This window comes from Heterostelium album (genome assembly GCF_000004825.1).
Source record: "Heterostelium album PN500 unplaced genomic scaffold PPL_contig26, whole genome shotgun sequence".
Classification (NCBI taxonomy): Eukaryota; Evosea; class Eumycetozoa; order Acytosteliales; family Acytosteliaceae; genus Heterostelium; species Heterostelium album.
In genome coordinates this window covers 693,852-710,629 of record NW_008805103.1, presented here as the reverse complement: position 1 = coordinate 710,629, position 16,778 = coordinate 693,852, and the positions used below count along the sequence as shown (strand labels likewise).

The 16,778-nt window shown below is 30.8% G+C and overlaps 6 protein-coding genes across 6 annotated transcripts; 2 read left to right on the top strand and 4 right to left on the bottom strand.

The window, feature by feature from the left end:
- Positions 1 to 63: 63 nt before the first annotated feature.
- Positions 64 to 2,524, bottom strand: PPL_11993 (uncharacterized protein; the record flags this gene model as incomplete). The annotated part of the gene is made up of 5 exons (XM_020582739.1): positions 64 to 463; positions 571 to 979; positions 1,045 to 1,171; positions 1,433 to 1,634; positions 1,722 to 2,524. The coding sequence occupies 5 exons, from the start codon at positions 2,522 to 2,524 to the stop codon at positions 64 to 66; spliced, it is 1,941 nt and encodes a 646-aa protein (XP_020427093.1).
- Positions 2,525 to 2,974: 450 nt separating this feature from the next.
- PPL_11992 (ER lumen protein-retaining receptor) lies at positions 2,975 to 3,696 on the bottom strand (the record flags this gene model as incomplete). Its single annotated transcript, XM_020582738.1, has 2 exons — positions 2,975 to 3,226; positions 3,316 to 3,696. 2 exons carry the CDS (start codon positions 3,694 to 3,696, stop codon positions 2,975 to 2,977), a joined length of 633 nt encoding a protein of 210 aa, XP_020427092.1.
- A 1,038-nt stretch (positions 3,697 to 4,734) lies between these two features.
- Positions 4,735 to 6,461, bottom strand: rpl7a (60S ribosomal protein L7a; the record flags this gene model as incomplete). Its single annotated transcript, XM_020582737.1, has 4 exons — positions 4,735 to 5,043; positions 5,715 to 5,782; positions 5,809 to 6,376; positions 6,459 to 6,461. 4 exons carry the CDS (start codon positions 6,459 to 6,461, stop codon positions 4,735 to 4,737), a joined length of 948 nt encoding a protein of 315 aa, XP_020427091.1.
- Positions 6,462 to 8,094: 1,633 nt separating this feature from the next.
- PPL_11990 (Sec1 family protein) lies at positions 8,095 to 10,555 on the top strand (the record flags this gene model as incomplete). The annotated part of the gene is made up of 5 exons (XM_020582736.1): positions 8,095 to 8,544; positions 8,613 to 8,713; positions 8,782 to 9,145; positions 9,209 to 9,392; positions 9,459 to 10,555. 5 exons carry the CDS (start codon positions 8,095 to 8,097, stop codon positions 10,553 to 10,555), a joined length of 2,196 nt encoding a protein of 731 aa, XP_020427090.1.
- A 1,274-nt stretch (positions 10,556 to 11,829) lies between these two features.
- Positions 11,830 to 14,075, top strand: mgp2 (RhoGAP domain-containing protein; the record flags this gene model as incomplete). The annotated part of the gene is made up of 3 exons (XM_020582735.1): positions 11,830 to 11,874; positions 11,954 to 12,556; positions 12,657 to 14,075. The coding sequence occupies 3 exons, from the start codon at positions 11,830 to 11,832 to the stop codon at positions 14,073 to 14,075; spliced, it is 2,067 nt and encodes a 688-aa protein (XP_020427089.1).
- A 392-nt stretch (positions 14,076 to 14,467) lies between these two features.
- Positions 14,468 to 16,495, bottom strand: PPL_11988 (SDR family NAD(P)-dependent oxidoreductase; the record flags this gene model as incomplete). The annotated part of the gene is made up of 3 exons (XM_020582734.1): positions 14,468 to 14,973; positions 15,074 to 15,556; positions 16,426 to 16,495. 3 exons carry the CDS (start codon positions 16,493 to 16,495, stop codon positions 14,468 to 14,470), a joined length of 1,059 nt encoding a protein of 352 aa, XP_020427088.1.
- Positions 16,496 to 16,778: the final 283 nt, after the last annotated feature.

Sequence of the window (16,778 nt, the reverse complement as noted above, 5' to 3'; positions counted from 1 at the left end):
TTTTTTTTTTTTTCAATTTCTTTATTTTTGAAATGGTGAATCAATCAAATCAAATCAATTGATTTAATTTTGATGTTGAATGGTTGTTATGAATTGATTGATATTCTTCAATTCAAAGGTATCACCACGATCTCTTGCTCTCATAATTTTCGCACGAATATTAATTCCAATGTAGACGGCCAATGTAATGACACAACTTATGACAACCACCCATGGAAGTGTTCTCTCTGAAATATGATGTTGAGCGACACCTATCAACCAAGGAATAGTCACCTCACCAAGAGTGGCACCGATAATCATATAGGAAGTCGCTTCACCAGTGACCGGCATATTCAAATTCTGTGGCAATGAAATGCAAGTCGGGAAGATCGACGCCAAACTAATGCCAAGTCCTGAAGTGGCAATCCATAACACCGCTTCAGAATAAGGTGCAATAATCAATAGAAATGAGAAAAGAAACATCCTGCCATATCCAATATTACCATTTGCTAAAGTTTTGTCCACAAAAATAAATAAATAACAAATTAATAACATATAGTTATCAAGAGATATTTCCGAGTATTCGAATACTTTACATTTGGTGTTAAATACATTGAGATGAATACACCAGCTAATCTTGCAAGTGTAAAGGTTGTCCAGAATAGCGAGTTTAGCAGTCCAGCTGCTTGATCTTCCATATTCAGTAGACTTTTGGCGTAGGTGAATACCCAACCTCCATAGCCAGCCTCTGCACCGACATAGAAGAATAGGAAGCATGCAACTGCCAAGATTACTTCGATTCTCAGTCGTTTCTCGTTCTTTGTCAGTGTCACCGCTGTCTCTGTCTCCTCGTTATAGGGTGGAGGTGATCGCAATAGAATCACCGGTAAGAACGAACACAACATAATCATTGACAACACCAAATACTTTACAAACAATGAACTCTCCACTATCATCGATACAATAAACGGTGCTAACAATGCACCTATTCCAAATGAAACTATATTTAACAAAACAAACAATAATTAATAGGAATTATAACAAAAGTTATATTAATATACATACAATGTAATAATTGCATGAATGGATTAACAGATTTCTTCCAAATCCAAACAATCATTGTATTTAAACCTGCATCGGTGACACCACCACCAACACCCTCGAAAAAGAATAATAATCCTGCTAGCCATACCTTTTTTGTTTTTGTTTCGAAAATAGTATAAAGTTAATAAATTTACTATAGAATTGTATTGGAATTGTTAAAACTAACTTACATTGGTACATAGTGGAATCAACAACAATGAAACTGATAACAATATAATAGCTGCACCAATAAAAAGATTACCATTTTTCAATCTATCATAAAACTAGAAAGTACGGAATGGAATGAATGTAGATTAATTAGATTAACGATTATGAATATTCATTTTTGCCTATATTATATTATACTTACTCTACCTGAAAATGAACCTATGAAATAACCAACACCTCTAGCTGAAAAGAAGTATCCAACCTCGGCAAGCGTTGAATGAGTGTTCTTTGCCAACGCTGGCAATGTCGGTCCTAAACTTCCAATACTGATACCAAGTGAAATGAAACATGCCAAATAGGCAGCCGTCAACTTTAATTCCTTTGCATGTATAGATGCTTCAAATCTATTATTATTATTGGAAAATACAAAATTTTAGCAAATAAATAACAGCTTGATTCAATACTTTATCAATATTCTTTGACTGACATACCTTAATTTCGATGCTTGATTCAATATTCTTTCATAGATATTGTTTGGTGTTGGAAAGAGATCTGCATCGGGTGTAACGAAATCCGATTCGTTCAGTGAGGAAACAGTGTCGTCGTCGTCATCAAAGTCCTCTGGATCAACACTGCTATACTTCAATATGTTATCATTGAATGTTACGTGTTGCTCCAACTTTGATGGTGTAAAAGTTTGTGGTGGTAATGGTGGTAGTATTGATGACGATGAATTTATATTGAAATTTGAATTTGAATCTGAATCTGAATTTGTTTCTGAATCTGGATATGTTTTTTCAAGTAATCTATCATTATCATTATCACTAGCATCATCACCATCATCAGCTTGACCATATATACTACTATTATTATTATTGCTGTTGTTGTTTGTTATTAAAATTGAATTATTTGAATCTGCACCATTTACTTCTACCACCTCCTCTACTTTTTTATATTTATTATTACTATTGTCATTATTTCCACTCCCCAGATATCTATCTTGTTCTAATTCTATTTCATTGGTATCTAATTTCGAATCATTATGATTTTCAACTACGACTACTACTACAGGTTGTTGTTGTGCTTCGTCTTTATTCATTTTTAAATCTACAACCACATCATCACTACTACTATTATTATTATCATATTCATCGTATTGATATAACTTATTACTATTGTTGTTGTTGTTGTTGTTGTTGTTACTACTACTATTGTTGTTACTGTTGCTATTGCTGACGTCACCAAGATCTGCTTCATCACTCTGAAGAGCTTGATAATCAGCACTACTATCCATTCTGTTATTACAAACTAAGTACTTGTACTTTACTTAACTTTACTTTTCTTTTCTTTTCTTTTCTTTACTTTTCTTTACTTTACTTTTCTTTATTTATTACTAATAAACAACTAAAATGAATCATCAGAGTTGTTTAAAAAAAAATCAATTTAAAAAAAAAAAACACAACATGGCATGGACAAACTTTTTTTTTTAATTATCCAATCGTGTGGTGTTTTTTGAAACAACTGAACAACGCTCAAACACACTTATAATTATTCCAAATTAAAACATTTGTTTATGCTGCATGCATATGAAATCAAACTATGATCTAATCAAATTTATCTTTCTATGTATATCTATGATAATATTATGTAGTTAATCAATCGAAATAGTATTATCAAAGAATAATAATTGTTTTTTTTTTAAAAATTTATTTTATATATATAATTTATTACCATTACTATTATGCTAACTTAAACTAATTGTATAATTTGGAATCTTAAAGAATTGATACAAATTCAGAATATCGAATGCTATCTGTGCAATACGGATTATTAATAGTGGTAGAGAAGGTAGTGATGTCCAATTGAATACTCTATAGACTGTCAGTGTAACAATGTAGTTTGGTGTCAGTGTATCAATGTCACCCGTTCTCTTTAATTGAATATATTGTGGTAATATCGCAAAACAATTTAATATATATGAAAATGTTGATAATATCTAAGTAATAATAAGTTAGAAAAAAAAAAGGTTAATAAATATATTGAATTGAATGAAAAGAGAAGAGAATGAATGATAAACTAACTCACCTCTAATAAATAGCTACTATCCTCTCCGTTGTCACCATTAAAGAATAATAAGGATAGTAGGAATGAAGGTATTATTATGAATGATATTCTGAAACTATCGTGATTTCTGTCGTAGCTATGTTTGTATTTGATCGCTATGAGATAGATGACAAAGTAGATGGCACCCAGTGAATTCAGATTGACCAGGTAGTCCAGTAGATCTAAATAGTCTGACTCTGCATTGCCGAGTAGTCTCGATGTATCGACAATGAAACCGATACTATATACTATGGCAAAGAGAATCTGTGTTTTCAACGATACTCCTGCACACGATCTACTCTTCTTTATCGATTGTGCCAGCAGTAGTGTTGAAATCAATAAAATACAACTGAGAATAAACATTTTTGTTTATTTTGCAAAATAAATAATAAATATATGATGATATAATAAATAATAATTGATTATTTTTATCTGCTTGAACAATCAAACATCATCACCTCATAGTGAATCATATGATTTTTGCAAAATAACATATCAAAAAAAAAAAAAAAAACCAATCACTTAAAATAGAGTTGGCGCCTTTATTTTATTTATTTTTTAACTAATAGTTTAAAAAAATATATAAATATATTCCCAAATAAGGCAATATAAATAGATTTTATTTTAAAACTTAATAACTATATAGTTTAGGAATTATTGAGATTGTAGGAATGGTGGTTTTAGTTTGATAGATCTATAGAGCTGTTGGAGGATTCTTGATGAGACTGTAGGTAAGAGGCCAATTCAATACTTCAAACCTTCTTTGTTGAGAATGACTAGTTGAATGTTCAGGAATTTTATAGATCTTTGGTGATTGTAGTTTCTGATTGGTTTCCAACTACTTTCTTTACTATTCAATAATATTATTTGCTGTAGTTCGAAACCTGTATACAAAAAGAAGCTTTTAAATTGGAGTGGGATCATCACTTGAATCTCATGTCATCTACTTGAGAAATATTTATTTTTGAGAATCTTTATCTTTGTGTTCATCTATCTCAGATGCTTTAGTTTGCTACATCGTTAATAAAACACTTGTGTGAGCTGCTTTGATTTTAAATTATTAAAAGATATTCAATATTGAGAAAATTGATTACCAGAGTATCTCTACTATTAAAATTCTCTTTTTTTTTTTTTTTTTTTTTTTTAGAACTACTAAATACAATTTTATTAAAAAAGTCTATGTATATTAGATAACAGGTAATCTAATATTCTCTGATAAAATATTCTTTGTATTGGTATAATACATATGATTACCAATAAAAAGTTGTTAAAGTTCATTCATTGGTTTAAAATTAATGTAAACTATAAAGATAGACAATAATTGAGAAAATGAATGTTACTTTTAGTTTTTAGGAATGACACAATATCTTGTCTTTGAGGATCGGGTTTATTTAAATTAGTTTAGTTCATCTTGGATTTGGCGGTGGCTTCCTTGTTGGCAGCCTTGACACGCTTGGCGATGATGGCACGGGTTGGACCGGAGAGAGTGTTACCACCCCATTGCTTACGGTGATCAGCGTTGTTGTTGTACATGTTCTTGGCAGACTCGACCAACAATGAGAGATCGTGAGCATCAGCTTGGTTGACACCGGTGATGGCAACACAGGAGGTCTTCTTCATGTGAACGACCTTACCCAAACGAGACTTGGATTTGACGATGCAATATGGAACGTCCATACGACGGCACAAAGCTGGTAACCAGATAACAACCTATTCGAAACAAAACAAATCAAACTGTTAGAATACAAAAAAGAGGGAGAAGAAGGTAGGTTTGAATCGATTCGATTGATAAAGTGAAAAGTGGAGGGAGAATTTTAACAGCAGCAGCAGTAGGGTGGTTGAACACTTGATGTCATACCATAACAATTGGTTGAATTGAATAGAGTATTTGGTCAAGTGTTCAAACAGACACTGTGTTAGCGCAAAGCAATAAACCCCATCGAATAAGTTCACTGCATAATCAGTCATCATGACAAACTACAACTATTTTAATATTAATAATAATAAACCAATAAAGTTTAAATATATTAAAATCAACAACTGTTTGTTGTTGTAAAAATAGTGAGTTTAACAATATAGACCTAGCAGGCAATCCTATCGATCGGTGCCTTCAGCAATGTTTAAAAATATATACAAACAAATTGTATAATAAAATAAACATCTAACAGTGATAATTTCTTATCGTATTCAATAGATAATAATGAGTTTATAATAAAGTAAACATATTATCAACTGAGCAAGATAGAACAACCAAATAACCAAAAAAAAGTTAAAAGGTTGTACAAATTATTACACAGCACCGCATAACTTTTTTACACTTTCAATAATATTGTAGTTGTAGTCTACTAAACTAATAATAATATCGAAAACATAACTAATACATTATGTAATAGAAAATATAATCTGTTGGAAAATGTAGAGAGAAGAGTAGAAGAGATGATAATCGAAACTATAATAAATAAAAGTAGTTAATACATACTTCGATTGGGTCGACGTCATGAGCAATGACGACCAACTTGGCCTTCTTCTTCTCGACTAAACGAGTGACCAAATCGATACCGTGAGCAACAGCCAATGGCTTGGCTTCTGGCTTGGCTGGAGCAGCACCCTTTGGGGCGGCAGCTCTCTCCTTGGCAGCCTTCAAGAGACGAGCCTTCTTGGCGGCGGCTTCCTCTGGACGGTACTTGTCCATCAACTTGAACAATTGGGTGGCGTTGTTCTTATCGAAAACACGGGTGAATTGGTTGATGGTTGGTGGAACCTTCAAACGTCTCATCAAGACACGACGTTGACGTTGGATACGGATGTAACGTGGCCACTTGACAAAGTGAGTCAAATCACGCTTTGGTTGGACACCGAAACCGGTACCGTAGATTCTGACCTTCTTGGTGTACAAGGCGTTGAACAAAGTTCTTGGCTTGGTACGCTTGGCACCCTTACCACCCTTGACGGCACCCTTGGCGGCAGTCTTGGCAACTGGCTTGGCGGCTGGCTTGGCAGCAGTCTTGGTAGCAGCAGCGGTTGGCTTCTTATTCTTGTCAGTCTATAATAAATCAACATCATCACTATATTAGCAATACTAAACTAACTAACTATATAATCTTATACTCTGTATATCCACATACCATTCCTTAATTGATCTAAACCTTTGACGAGATACGAGATGAAAAAAAAAGGGTTGGGTGTCCTTCAAACGAATACATTCACACAGACGAGTCGTCTCGCAAAAAAAAAAAAGTGAAAAATTCAAAAATAAATTGAAAAAATGAAAATTTAAAATTGTAACGTTCAATTGGCACATAAAAAAAAAATAGTCTCTGACATTCAATTCATTTTGATGATCATATTGACTTTAACTTGAATATGTATTAAATTAATAATCATATTTATTTTTGTAGTGTTTTTAGGTTATACAAATAAAGATAATTATATTTATCTTTTTATAATCATTTTATATATAAGTATGGTCATTTATATCCATTCTATTTTTATTTTCACAAAAAAACAAGTCAAAAACTTTTTCTGATTTTTATGAGTGCTGATGAAGTAAATATCTTGATCTAGATTTGTTTTCTGATCAGATGGATTTTATATTGACCAAACTATCTGATGATTTAAATTTTAAATTATTTATTATCTTTTTTTTTGCTTAATCAAAATAAAAGTTTATCAAAATTTACAAATTCTTAATCAAACTTAAATCATTTTTATTATAGTATTGTATCCTACAATTATATTTATATTTTAAAATCATTTTTTATTGAAAAGTAAGAATTGTCAAATTCTTTTGAAGAACAGAAAAAAATTAGTAGTAACTTTTTGTTCATTGAAAAGTAAGAATTAAAAAATTAACCTCTTTCTTTGTGGTGTGTGGTTTTTGTATGAAAATTGTGTTAATCAAATAATCCCCCATTTTTCTTTTTCAAAGTTTAGCCTTTTTTGCACTTCCGTTTTCGTCGGATATTAAATTTCAAAAACATTATTAGATTAACACATCTATTATTATAATTTTGATTTTTTTCGTATCAACCTTCCCAATAATTCTATAAAAAAAACTAGTAAATCAATCACAATTACTACGCAGTAATATCAATAGTTTTTAAAACAAATCAATAAAATAAATTTCAAAGGTAATTTCCAAGTTGTTGTCACAAGTCGAGTTAGCATTGAAGTAGTTAGTAAACTTTAGTTATAATAATACAAAGGTAATTATTGGATCAATAAAATGAAAATGATCTTCTTCTTTAAGAGAAGAGAAGTGGAAGAAGGAAGGAAATACCCATATTAATACAAGTTTTTTTTTAAAATAAAGTAGTGGTTTTGTTTAATATTTATATTTAACATATCACGTGTCAATTCTTAAAAGGTTCATTTTTCATCACTTTATTTATTAATTAGTATCACCACACAACACCTATTTCATACACACATAACAAACACAAACACACCACACAATCAAAAATTAAAGATAGATAGAACAGTCCTCTACAGTTATACCCTTAAATAATATACCCTTTACTCACTCTGATCACTTTTTAAAAATAATTATCACTAATCAAATCAAATGTTTAAATTTAAGTTTATGACTAGCTGACTAATATAACATTAACAATTTAATCAATCTCATTAAAGAACATACAGTTCAATACATCATCTTCACAAGTTATATATTTATTATTATTATTTTAACATTTACCTATTTATAACTATAACTATTTTTAATTTATTATTTATTTATTTAAATTTGTATATATTTTCAAAATGTTACATAGAACAACAAAATCATTATTTATTATTGACAGTAATCCAATAAAGAAAAAACATTTCAATGTTCCAATTTCACCAATTAAAATAAAGATTGCCAAGAAAATCAACACTAGTGTTGTTCAAAACAATGATGATGAATCAAACAACAATGACAGCAATCTTGTAAATGGAACTCAATTCAATTTCAATGTAAATATTGAAGATCTACTATATAAATATAGTAAGAAACTATCTTCACCATGCGACGAGGTCATCTCTAGCATTGTAAATCTCAAAAAAATCAGAAATATGAATGAGGAGCTATTGGATACTCTATTTTCACATATAACCCAACCACAACAACTACAACCATACAATGTACATAAAACAAAATCTGTGTTATACATAGATCCAACACTTGCACCCATAATGGATTTAATGATTGATAGTCATTCTTTTCTACAAGTAAGTATTAGTTAGTCATTTTAAATTAAATTAAAACAACAAAAGTATTAATATTAAGCGCTTAACAGAAAAGAAAAGGAATTACATCAATACATTCAATTCAAAGTGATGTTGTTGAAATGATACCGGATGGATATAATTTAGATACAATATTTATAATAAATGATTGGTAAATATAAACATATAGATAATTCATCCAAATTTAAATAACTTAAATTACTTACTTTTTTATTATAGTATTGAAAATATAAATAGAGTTATAAATTGTATAGAACAACAAATAAAATATAATAGCAGTAATTCCAATGATTGTGATGATAGTTGTAGATATACCATTGTTTATTTTAAGAGGATCAATCCAGTTTCTATAGAGTTGATGGAAAGACATGGAATACAAGCGAATCACATTGAGTTTCCAATCGATTTGATACCATTGGACAGCGACCTACTTTCACTCCAAATCCCAACGGAATCAACTATTTCATTATTACTCAACTATAGTAGATCACTATTGGCACTCACACTTAAATCAATTCAAAATCAATTGTTTACCAATTTTGGATCGGTTCCAATAATAAGAGGAAAAGGAAAATATTCGAAAGTATGAAAAGAAAATTTAATTAAATAATAATAAGAAAAACAAATATTAATATTATTTATTTAGATGATATTTAATCAATTGATAAAAACAATACAAAACAATGGAAATGGTGAAAATTTGGAAAATGATTTGGAAAGCTACTTTGAAAGTTTGGTTTTAATAGATAGACACGTTGATTTAATAACACCCCTTTTAATTCCAACCAGTTATGAAGCATTGATAGATGAACTTTTTCAAATAGATTCAAGTAAGTTGACTACTGATTAATCATTGTAAATTAAGACAATTACTAATTATTGGTCATTATAATTAGATATGATTGTAAATAAATTGGAAAATAATAGTAGTAGTGTGGATATAGATTTTGATTTACCATTAAGTTCAAACGATAGGATTTTCAATACAATTAGAAGTTTAGAATTTAACCAGTTGGTAGAAGAGTTCGATTCGATTATCAATTCAATTGTGGTGGTCGATAGCGATGGCGATAAGGTACCAGTAGATGAAATCAATAGACATCGTGCACTGCTCAATGAGATGAAGAGAATAATGGACACACCAGAATATTTGGAACGTCTAACAATGCAAGATAATTTATTGAACAACCGAAACATACAATCGGTAGAACAATATATATTCCAACAGATCGAATCGAAATCCAACTACAGCTATATCATGAGATTCATTTCGTTGTACAGTCAGCTACTAGGTGGAATCTCGCTCGAGTTGTACAGTGAGTGGAAATATCAAATCGTTCAGCACTATGGATTACAATCGATTTCACATTTCAATAATTTGGAACTGGCAGGTTTAATAAAGTCAGTTGGTGATGCAGGGATGGAATTGGAGGAAATGGATGGAGATGAAGTGGAAGTTAATACCTTTAGAAAGATTAAAGAGAATCTAAAACTATATAAATCCAGTAGAAACGATAATAATGTATCGATATCAGTAAAGATTGTAGAGCGACTGATCAACGAATGGAATACACAAGAAACCAACAGTTTGGCACAACTCATTCCAGTTCCACAATTTGAATTTGACAATAGAATACCAACATCTCCAAGATTTAAATCAACCATTAAAACAGATAATAACAATAACAATAGTAGTAGTAATAATAGTAATATTTCCAATTCAGATAAATCAAACACTTCTATGACCTCTGATGAAAGTGAAGGTCAAAGTGATAATGAAATTGAAGATCTCGATGAAGTAGATGCACAGCTTTTAAATATACAAACAACTACGACAGCCGACCAAAAGAAAACTATCATCTATTTCATTGGTGGAGTAACTTATTCTGAAATCAATTCAATTCGTAATCTTTCTAAAAAGCTAAATAGGGATTTCATTATCTGTACAACATCCATTATCAACACAAACAAATGGATCAATTATTTTAAATAAAAACTTTTAAATATTCAAACAACTGCAGTCTGACTCTGATCAAAAGAAAATAGTTATTTATTTCATTGGTGGAATTACCTATTCAGAATCAATTCAATTCGAAACCTTTCTTAAAAGTTGAAAATATCAACTATTTTAAATAAATAATTAAAATAAAATAAAACAGATACTTTTTAATAATTTGTTTCATTTCTTTTCATTCTGCAAAAGCTTTGTCGATTAAAAAAAAAGATATTTTTTTAAATAGTTAATCTGGTGAACTTGTGCAATGATTTTGAACGATCCAACACAATTACCATTAAAGGTCGATAAATGCGAATCAACTTCAAAGTTAAATATCTTTTACTTTATTTATCAAAATAAATATCTGAAAATGTGTAATTGATCTTGATCTAATAAACAATTAAATTAATTTTTGCAAACTTTTTTAAAATTTGATACTTTTTGATTGCCAAAAAGACAAAGAGTGGGTTTTAATTTGAAATCATTTCATGAACAAAATTTTTTTGTTCATTAATGAAAAAAATCAAAAAAAAAAAAAAAAAAAATTAATGTTTGCAAAAAATTTTTAAATATCTACTGGCTGACATTGAATTTGAATAAAGATCGATCACCCATTACTGTCTACTTTATTTTTTTTCTTTAATTATCTAATCAATCAATCATACAGTTATATTAACTTATTCAAATAAATAAATAAATAGTAATCATTTATATCAAAAAAGCAAACAAAAAAACAAAATATTTATATAATATTATCATAATTCTTTTTATTTTTAAAAAGAAACAGTTTTAGTTCTAAATTTTTATCATTTATCTGAAAAGAGAGAAAAATCACTTTGTTTAACAAGTATCAAACATCAAATCGGAAAAATCATCATAAAAATTTTATTTTTCATTAATAAAAAAAAAAAAAAAAAAGAAAACTAATTAATATCAGTATTAGTGACCCGATAACTTCTTCCTTCAAAACCAGCCACTTTACTTTATTAATATTCATTATTATTAATTTATATATAAACATACATTTTCAAAAATAGAAACATCATCATTATCATATCAACCTTTTATTTTTTAGTTAACAAAACCATACCAATACCGAATATTAGTAGTAGCACATTATTGTTTAGGTTTTTTAATATAGTCTTTTTTGTTTGTTGTATTATTATAGAGCACATTGTTTGTTGTTAATTTTCTTTTCTTTTCTATATATATATTGTTTTTTTTTCTTTCACTTTTTGTATAAATTTAGTGAAGTACTCTGAAAATATAAAATGAATACTTCATCCGGAAAATTAAAGTTTTCAGAAAATCTATGGGTATGTTTAAACTAATTAGATACATACAATATTGGAGAAGTTATATTAATAAGGTGATTTTATATTTCTATTTTTATAGGAAGGATTCGATTTGTTATGTAAGAGAACAGAGAATGATTTACAACAATCAAAGAATATTTTGATGTTTTTCAAAAAGAGAGCGGAACTCGAAGATCAACACGCCAAGAAGTTGGAGAAACTGGCGTCGAAGCTCATCGGTCAGAACGATTCGTTGGAAGTATCCACCACTAATAATGGTTGGAAAAAGATTGTGAATTCAACGTATTTCGAGTCGGAACAACATCAAACATTCAATGGTAGCATCTTGAACAAAGTTTGTCAGCCATTCCAAGCGATGATCAAGGATATGGAGTCGAAACGAAAGAAGATCGTCAACGACGGTACACGTCTGCGAGTCGACATGAAAGGCATGATTGAAGCACTCAAGAAATCGCAAACCAAATACGAAAAGGTGTCAAAGGAGTTGGAGTTGACTCGACTGGAGCTGAAAGACCTGCGTGAGCAGCCAGACACCGCCAGTGACATTGCCAAGCTCGAAAAGAAGAAAGAACGTCTCGAGTTGGAACAAGCACAGAACGATGATGAATACAAAGAGCAAATCAAAGCAACCAACGATTTCCAGAATCTTTACAACACAGAATTAATGCCAAAGATTTTAAATGTAAATATTATTATGAAATATTAATTTCCAGAACTGGAAAAAAAAACAACAAAACAAAAATTAGTAAAGTTTACTAATTTCAATTAATTACTTGCTTTAGGATTTCGAGCATTTCATGGTTACACATATACATTTAACAAGAACATATTGGGTAAATTGGACAAAGATTATCAATGATTTACCACCTGTCTACTCACAATCCTACGAGGGTGTGAAGCGATTGATTGATCAAGTCGATAATCAAAATGATGTCCAAGACTTTATAAAGAAGAATATGATGAAGAAAGTTGTTGGTACAGCATTCCAATATGAACCATACGTCGAAGGAAAACTTCAAAAGAAATCTGGTTGGAATACGAAAACACTGAGAGATCAATTCTTCTCGAAATCATCGACCAAAAAGGAGGATCCAATGTCACCAAACACCTCTGTCACCAATCTATATAAGCCATCGGTCAAAGAACCATTGTTACCAACAGCATCGTACGGTGTATCACTCGAGGAACTGATGATAAAACAGCGGGACACTCATCCAACTCTCGAAGTTCCACGTGTCCTCGTAGTGCTGGCGGAAGTCATTTGCAAGCTGAAAGGACACGTCCAAGAAGGTATTTTCAGAGTTCCAGGAATTGTCAGTTCCATCAAAGAGTATCGTTTGCAAATCGATCGTGCCAACTTTGATTTGTCGGCTATCGACGACGTGCGTACACCGGCAGCGCTCTTCAAGCAGTGGCTGCGTGATATCCCCGAACCAATCATCCCACTGTCACTCTACCAGAATTGCATAGAGAATCCAGCGGGCTCCATGGAGTTGGTCAAGCGAATTCCAGCCATCAATTTCAAGGTGCTCAGCTACCTGATAAATTTCGTCCAGATCTTCTGTCGCTACGAATTCGTTGCCCACTCAAAGATGGGCAGCAGCAACATGGCAATGATATTCGCACCGACCATTCTCCGATGTCCATCGAACGATCCATCGGTGATGTTGAGCAACGTCAATCACGAGAAGGCATTCGTTGAGAATCTCATCCAGAATTTCCCGCCACCCGAACGTGAATTCCTTGGTTTGCCAGTTAGTTCTGCCGACGCCATCATGGAGGAAGACGGTGACATTGAAGAGCTGATGGTTGATGAAGACGACGATATCAATAACAATATTAAATCAGATGATGAGATTGAACCAGTTTCACAACCGCAACAAGATGAACCAGTATTTGAGAAAAAACGACCAACATCAACAACTTCAACACCAACTACCACTTCAACTAATGAAACAACAACAGCTGATATATCTACACTTTCACTTTCAGGCGGAGCCAGCAATAGCAATAGTAATAATAATAGTCCAAGTTTGGAAAGTTCAACACCAACACAAACAACAACAACAACAACTCCAACTACCAATACAACTATTCTGACAAATGTAACACCAAGTTCAGGAAATAGAAGATCATCAGCCCAATTAGGTTGGGTAAGAGTCAAGCCAGGAGCGCAACAGCAACAGCAACAACAACCTTAAAAATCAATCAGGTCTAATATTATTAAATATAGATTGGATTTGATTTTGATTAAATAGATAGATATGCGATGGATAAAATCAATATATAAAACAATGTAATATTAATATATATTATATAATTATATCTTTGCAATAATAAAAAAAGTTATATAACAAAAAAATAACCAGTTACAGGCTATACAAACTTTTGATTTACATTGAGAGGCAACTTTGATACTGTCAGTATCACCATTAAAATTGGTGTTTATATTATTATCAAATAAAGATTAAGCCATGGCTTGATAATAATAGTTGGAAATTTATTAAAATACAAATATGACTTTATTTCTTTTTTATATTTTTAGGCAAATAAATAAGGGGAATGTTGTTGCAATAACTCTAGTCGCTTGGAGTTATTCTTGTTTGGTTTTTGAATTCTCAGCGGATTTCAAGATGTTTTGAATTCTCTGATCACCTCTTGGTGAGCGAGCGACAAACAAGGTGGTGAAATTAGGGAATAGTTGACCCATTCTAATGACGAAACCGAGTGACGATGGAGTCACTACACGACTCTTGTTGTTGATGATTCCGCTAACTGTTGACTTGGCAACGTCCGAAGGTGAAATCTTTGGTAGCCATTGAGCTAGATATGGGAAGTGCGATTCATCGATTCCGTTCGCTTCAAAGTAGTTGGAATTGGTCTCACCGGCAATCACTTCCATCACTTGAACGTTGGTTCCTCTCAAATCCATTCTCAAAGCATCAGTGAAACCACGCATAGCATAACGTGAACATGCATAACCAATACAACCTGGCCATGGATTCGATGATGCAGGTGAATTTACATTAATAATATATCCACTATTCAAACTTAACATTCTTGGAATAAATAATCTTGTCATATAAAATGCTGCGAAATCTTCATTTTTCGAATTCATTCCACATTTTGAAAATAGGTATAGATAATTAGTTTCTTTTTCTTTCTAATTTAAATATATTGATTGATTTGATTAACTTACATGGTAATGCCATCATTTCATTACATTCTTCCATTGATGTTTCTTCAATGAATTTCCAGTGACCTGCACCGGCGCAATTGACAAGGATATCGACTGGACGATTTCCAATGGTTTGCATTACTGCTTGGTGACATTGAGTGACATCAGCTGGCTTGCTGAGGTCAGCGCAGATGTAGAAAGCTTCGAATCCCTTGGATTTCAAATCCTCGACGATGACACTCAATTTGTCTTTGGAACGAGCAACCAAGCAGACGGTAGCACCTTTGCTAGCCAACTCAGTTGCAATCGAAAGTCCGATTCCACTCGATGCACCGGTGACAATTGCCAATTTACCTTTCAAATTCATTTGCTTTGAGAACACATTTCTCAACAAACGAACTCCGAGCAAAAACGATACCAAAAATCCAGTGATATAAAGATTCTTTCCAGATTGTAAATTTACAAAATATTTAGATATTAATATTGGATTTAGTTTTTCCATATCTTAAATTAAATAAAGATTAAATTGAATATTTTTTAATAAATTAGAAAATAAATATTTGAAAAGAAATAAATATTATTATTCTCTATTTATTTCGATTCTTTTGTTTGATAATTATAATAATTGATATTGATATTTGATTTATTTTGCCAAGTTAATTAATTAATTAATTTAGATGATATATTAACAATCCATCTAATTATAACTTAACTTGGTATGTTGAGTGTAATGAAAAAACAAAAGTAAAAATAAAATTATTTAAACTTTTATGTTTGCAAAAGCATTGTTTTGATTGCATAAGTAGATTCGGAAGATGAACCGATCGGTACAATAAAAAAAACAAAAGAATAAAAAAATAAAACATTTTATAAAATTATCCATTTTTATGTTTTTCTCGAAATATCCCGAAAGGCAATGCCTTGTTTTTGTAAAAATGCCCCGCTCTTCGGATGTACTGAAAAACAAAAAAACAAAAAAAAAAAACATCTCTTTTTATAATTTTACTTAAGTTCTAGTGGTGAGTGTGGATGTGTGGTGATGTAATGATCTTCAACAACAATTCAATTGACATTACAGAAGAAAACAACAACATATTATCTTGCATTATGTAGTGTGCAGTGTCAAAAAATATCTAAAGTCATGAATGAATGATTGATAGATAGTTTTCGTTTGTTATTTTTTGTCAAGATTCTATTCAATTCTATTTGAGAAGATATTCATTTAGATTATTATCTAATTGAGATTGGATGGATTGATGGATTGATGGATTGAATGTTTGTGTTGTTTGTTTGATTGTTTGATAATACTGATTGAACATAACAAAGTAAAGATAATGACTATGCATAATCATTGAGTAAAACACTACATACACTTGGTCTGTTTCCACCCTTGAGTGTTAATGAAAGTGAACGATCATAAGCAGTACTAATTAATGAACCCATACTAATATATTATATTATTATACTAATTTGTTTTGAATATTTGTATAAGAAAAATAAATATGTTTATTTTTGTAACAAACAATAAATAAAAAAAAGGTTTGGTACCAACTCAAAGAATTTATAAAACTCTCTTTTTTATTTAACACAGTAAATCATCACAATGATCTTTTTTTAGTCAAACTTAGGTTTTGCATTTTATGTCTTTTTTGGTCGACTCCTTAACTTAAAGAGATTTGCCGAAAATCCGATTATTTTTTGAAAAAAGTTATATAACTTGTTTGGT